At 56.4% G+C, this 5,962-nt stretch overlaps 1 protein-coding gene across 1 annotated transcript in view; it reads left to right on the forward strand.

The window, feature by feature from the left end:
* Positions 1-1,298: 1,298 nt before the first annotated feature.
* CACNG3 (calcium voltage-gated channel auxiliary subunit gamma 3) overlaps positions 1,299-5,962 on the forward strand; it is a 42,650-nt gene continuing 37,986 nt past the window's right edge. The window contains exon 1 of the mRNA XM_009648103.2: positions 1,299-1,419. Within this exon, the coding sequence (XP_009646398.1) occupies positions 1,299-1,419 (121 nt within the window). The remainder of the gene's footprint in view (positions 1,420-5,962) is intronic.

A 5,962-nucleotide genomic window follows, 5' to 3' on the forward strand; every position in this document is an offset into this window, starting at 1 on the left:
AAGAGCGAGGGGAAGGGAGGAGACCCTGGGCAGGGACCTGCCTGAAGCCAGGGGCAGAGCCAGGGACTGCTTGGGCTCAGCCTGGGGGATTGCCTGGTGCTGGCAGCCTTCAGGGCTCTGCTGAGGGCTGTGAGGCTGTGGGCAGGCAAGGCGGGGAGTGGGAACCCTGATTTGCTCCCACTCTGCTGTCCTGCAGCCGCACGTGGCTGTTTGGGATATGAGGGGCAGAGCCAGGGACTGCTTGGGCTCAGCCTGGGGGATTGCCTGGTGCTGGCAGCCTTCAGGGCTCTGCTGAGGGCTGTGAGGCTGTGGGCAGGCAAGGCGGGGAGTGGGAACCCTGATTTGCTCCCACTCTGCTGTCCTGCAGCCGCACGTGGCTGTTTGGGATATGGACGGTCCCGACCCAGCCATTGCAGCTCAGGGCAAGCCTGGGCCAGGGCTCTCAGCGCTGCTGCACGGCCCGAGCATAGCTGCCCTCCAGCCGCATGTGCCACGGGACTGCCCCAGCACCATGCCGTTTGCACGTGGCAGGGGGGACCTGCCACCGCTGCTCTTGTCCCCCCTAGCGGGACATCCCAGCAGCCTTCTCTTGGCAAGAGAGCCATCACCAAAGGCGTCATTGATCCATTTAACCCATGGAATAAATAAACGCAAGTTTGCATAGCAGCTGACCCACGTTGGTAGTCCCAAAGATGGGAAGATGAGCTCTGGGCAGTAGATCTGCTCTGAAAGTTGTTAATCCCAGGAGCTCTAGTATGAGCGAAGAACTAGGGTGGTCGCTGATGCGGAGGGCAAGGAGCGAGCCGTTCAAAGGGCAGGGCTTGCATCTGCAGGGTGGAACTAACTCACACGTAAGCGCAGCTTCTCTGCTTTTGCAGAAGCACGCGAGCCGCGTTAGCCTGCAGCAGCAAAAGAAGCAACAGGCGTCTTGCTCCATGCACAGAAGTGTCATCCAAGCTGTTTATTTCTGATCACGGTCAAAGTGGCAATTAAAACAAGGAGAAAAAAAAATTAAAAAAAAAAAAAAAGAAAATGTTTATTGTTGAACAGTTTGTGTTTGTGGATTTGAATTCACCTGCAAGTATTTGATGACTTTTCTACATCCTAGACTACCTGCTGTGTGTTGTCAAAAGATTCTCATAAAGACCTCCTTTTAGATGGGCATATACTCTTTATTCTATTTGCTGCATGTACGAAAAAATAAAATATATAATTTTAAAGAAACCCTGAGATCTTGACATCCTTTGCCTGCGAGACTCTGGGGGCGAGTAGGGGAGAAACGGGGGGCTGGGTGCACCATGGGACCCCCAGCAACCTGCAGCTGGTCCTGGCTGCTGGCCGCCTGCGTGGCCAGCCGGAGCGGCCCTGCCGAGCCCCGTGACAGCAGCAACCACATACCTGTGCAGCTAGAGAATATCGGCAAGTGGAGCTTGCCTGAATGCAGGGCCAGGGCTAGAGAGCTGGAGCTGTGGCTGCGCTTAGAGACACAATATAGACCAAGGGGGAGGGAAGGTGTTGGTTGTTTGCAGCTTTGGTTAATTGCTAATTAACCTGCAACGCTGTTGCAAATGCTCTTCCCACTGCCCCGTGAGTGCTGGCTCTCGGTCCCTATAGCTCACGCAGGGCTGCAGGGGTGAGGCAGGGCTGCAGGGGTGAGGCTGGGTGCCGGGCAGGAACCCCTGCGGGGGCTCAGGGTGCCGGGCAGACCCCTGCGGGGGCTCAGCCCAGCCACGGCAGCGAGGGCAGGGCAGCACAGCAGCAGGCTGGGAGGGTTGGGGTGCTGCGAATCCCCCCGCATCTACCCGTGCCCCTGAGGCTGCAAAGGGTCTCCTGGCTGAGCACGCTGTTACGCAGCTTTCTGCTCGCCTGCGTGGAGAGCAGCACGGCACAGACCTGCTTCTCTCCGTTGAGTAAATCTGCTCTTGTAGGAAGTGCCCTTGTGAAAGCTGGTGAGCACGTTACGGCATTTCCCTCTCCCTTTGGGGGCTTTGGCTAAGCCTTCAGCCACACGTCCTCGTCTCTCCCACCTGGCATGGCCAGTGGTCACTGGGGTCCCCTGTGATTTGCCTGGCGGCGGAAAAACTGCAGGGCTCAAGCGGCCCCGTGCTGCCCGCGTACCCCAGCATCTCCCCTCCAGGCTGGAGGGTCCTGGTCTGTCCCCTGCTCCCCCCCTGATGCTCCCCTGCAGCCCCTGGGCATGGAGCAGGGCGAGCCCCGGGACGGGGCAGTCTGTGGGGCTGTGCCGGGAGGGTCACCTCCAGCCCCACCACAGGGTTTCAGGGTGGCCAGGTTGAGCCCCTCCCCAGCTTCGCCAACACTTCCGCTCCCAGCATGTCGGAAATGCTTCTGAGCTTTGGTTATCCTGGCTTGTGTAAGTGAAACATTTGGTTTTGTGACACTTCCTTTAATTATGGGAGCTAATGACAAAACCATTGTGACAAATGACTCAGCTTTTGATAGTGAAGTTAATTAATTCTGAAGTTAGAGCCTCCATCGGCGTATCTGGAAGAACCCCATTAAGAAACCCGCTTACCCAGTGTAACGTGGGCAGCAAAAACCCAAGTCCCCACAACGCAGGTACAATCCTCCGCGCCGCTGCGAGGGGGTGATGCGCTGGGAGCGAGGAGGATAAAGGCCAGGCACCAGCACGGCGTTTGCCTCCCAAGCCTTCCCTCCATCTATCAAAGGCGTCAGGAGGAACACAGCCTCATTAATGTTTGAATGAGTGACCAGAAGCAGCTTTGCGTTAGACTCTGACCTTCAAGAGCCGTCTCCCCGAAGCCATCTTTCATCTCTTTCATTTGCATTACAATCCTGTTTGCCTCATTATTCGTTATCCACTTCTTCTTCAAAGAATTTAAATCAAATCAATTAAATTGCGGTGGGTCAGAGCAGCAGCAAACCTTTCATGGTGGCTCGGGATGGTCCGGCTGGACTCAGGCTACAGAATGTCTTTTAATCTCCTGCTATTTGTTCTTTTATTACTTCTGTGGTAGCACTGCCTCGCAGAACCCCGTGGATAACCTCCCTCCCTTACCATGCTGACATGCTCCATGCAGAGCCTGCTCTTTGTATGACCTTGGGGAAGGGATTCCCTTGGCTTCCCTCCCGCAGCCTGGGATCAGGATGTCCCCAGCAGGGACTGCGCGCAGTGCCCCGTACCCTTGGAGCCGGCACGGAGCAGCTCGGGGAACCCCGTGGCACTGGCATGACATTTGCTGTCCCTTCTCATCCCCTTCCCTCTGCTGGACTTGTTTTTCTGCCCAGGGTATTGGTGCAGAGGAGAGAAAAAAGAAAGCTGACGCAACGGTGGGGCCCGGCAGCGCGTGCAGCGGGTGGGTGCGAGAGCAGAAGCGTGGGCAAGGCAAGGTGGCCTTTAGCGTGCGGCTGCTGTACGCGCCCTCACCTGGGTCTCCCGAGAGGCTGCGTCCTGCTTGCTAGCCCATGCATGGCCACCCCTGCGCTCCCTTCGCATCTGCCCAGAGTAAAGAGGCTTAATAAGAACGGATTTCTGTTTCTCCCCCTGCTATTTTTATTGCTACGAAGCTGTTGGAAGTCCAGCGGGGAGCTGCAGAGCTGGTAGGCAACCGCACAAGCGCTCACCGAGCGAGGCAGCTCGTGCCACACCGCGCCTGGGCTGGCGGCACGCATGGCACCGCTCCCTCGTGCCACACCTGGGCGGCAGCACGTCACGGAAGGGCATGCCAGCCTCACCGCTGGAGTCCTCTTAGAGCCAGTAGATTGCAACCGGCATTTCCAAAGCATGTGCAGATATAAATAATCCCCTCGTAGGAGTGGGGAAGGATGAACACATGTGCCAAGGGCTCTGGAGTCCTTATCCCCCTGCAGCCCTCGGGAGCAGGGAGATGAAGTGAAGGCTAGGCAAGGCTGGGGCTCAGCATCTCACTGCATTGCTAATGACCTAAACTCGCCGTGTACCAGAGCCTCTCTTCCTTCAAGGAAAAAACCTAATCCAGCTAGGGATTATTTCTGACTACTTACTTTCTGTCACTTTGCCAATTTAAATGCAGCAGAGCTTTCATCGCTGGATTTGGAAGGACAAAGCCTAACAGATCTCGGTTTAGGACATTTTTGCCTGCAAGGACAGCTTTTTTTTTTTTTTTTTGCACAAGTTGTACAATCTTTGCAGGATGAGCTGGTTTCTCTTGTTTGTTTCCACTTTGCCAAGCTCAGAAGGGCCCAGATCTGTGAGCGGGTAGAGGATGATGGCTCAGGCAGTGAACAGCGAGGGGCAACCGGGGCAGGAGCTGGAGGAGCCCGCGCTGCATGGGGCAGGGTGCCAGGCTGTGACCACCAGAGCTCGCTGCCCTCCAGGTGCCGAGCTGCAAAGCAGGATGGCAGGGTCCCCAAATTCTTGTTGGCTGCAAATTGTAGTGAACCCCCCCCTGTGTGTCCCCCAGGGTGGCTGCTCTGGGAAGACCTCCAGGCTCACTCCTGGGACTGGCTACTCCAGTAGCAGCGAGTGGTAAGAAGGGTGCAGGGCTTGGGGAGGGGTGCCCTGCCACCAGCCCCTACAAGGGCCAACATGATCTGCCATGGACTTTGATTCTGTTCAAGCGCGCTTTGTTAAAAGCCTAGGAAACGGTACATGTGCACTCTGCACACACCTACACACACTATGTTAAAATAACACAATTAAGGCTGCAAAATCCCCCACTCGGAATGAAATTTGCAGCCCCTTCGCCGTAGGTGTGAGATATCTTTGCTGCCTCCTTCCTGGGCCGCCTGCCTCTGCGCAGGACGGGGGCCGGGCAGGTTGCTGGTGTCAGGCTCTGCCCCACGCGCTGCGGGAGGTGGGTGACAGGCGGTGGGAGGGCAGGATGAGGCTGCTGTTCTGGAGCAGCACAGGCTCTCCCTATACCTCGCCCCAAGTTACCTTCATAGCACCCACCCGATCCCTCAGGAACAGCATCCTTGTGCAGCCGTGTGCAAGGGCTCATCCCAGCGTCCAGCCTGTGACACCAAGGTGTGACCTGTGACCACCATGTGCCACCACCAACGCCAGTGATGGAAACTGGGCAACCAGATCCCCTCCTCAAAAAATACACAGAAAAAAGCCCCGTGGTTCTTGGGCGGATGCTTCTGACCACAGTCCCTGAGTCTCCATCCTCACCCTCCTCAGAGAGCGCTGTCAGCCCCCAGCCTGCCGAGTGCTCCGGGTGGGAATGCTGGAAAAGCAGGACCTGGTGCTGTACAGCCAGGCGAGCTGGGGCAGACCTGCCTCGTCTCCAGCCTGGGCCCTGAACAGCGGCAGCAAACAAGGCAAAGGGCCCGAAACAAAGCAGGGGAATAAACTGGGGTGACCCACAGCTGGGCAGCCAGTCTGGCAGGCAGGGGGCTGGGGAAGAAATTCTTGCGGCATTGCAATCAGCATGCTCTGCCTAATGAGTATGCCGAAAGGAGGTGATTTAAGGTTGAGCAGGCTACTTTATTTTCACACTTCTTAATTTCTCAGTACCTGAGGTTTTGGTAACCTTCGTAATTTTCTGTTTGCATTTTGCTAGTATTTACATGTGAGTGCATACAGATGCAAGCTGTGGAAGTACACACTATCAGGTAAATCATGTGCTCTTCTGTCTCACCCGTAGCCCTTAAAAGACTATTAATTTAAGAGGTGGGTATATTATAGGGCTTATTTGAAAGGTCACATGAGTCATAAGCTCCTCCAACTGGCTGCAAAAATGTTTGAGATGAGGAGACAGCAGAGAGGCACAGAGAGTGAGGGTTCGAACTGGTGGCAAACAGGGAGGGTGATGTGGGAAGCACCCCAGGTACCACGGCTGTTTGCTGGCACCCGTGCTGATGTTGGTCTGTCACAGTGCTTGGGCTGGTGGTAAAAACTGGGCTCGGCCTCAGTGTGGGCAGGGGCTGGGGCATCCCAGGTGACGTGTTCCCCCCCGGCTCCGTGGGAGCACGGGGCTCAGCCAGTGCTCAGCACCCA

The sequence above is a fragment of the Egretta garzetta genome, unplaced genomic scaffold (genome assembly GCF_000687185.1).
Source record: "Egretta garzetta isolate BGI_Z169 unplaced genomic scaffold, ASM68718v1 scaffold71, whole genome shotgun sequence".
Classification (NCBI taxonomy): Eukaryota; Metazoa; Chordata; class Aves; order Pelecaniformes; family Ardeidae; genus Egretta; species Egretta garzetta.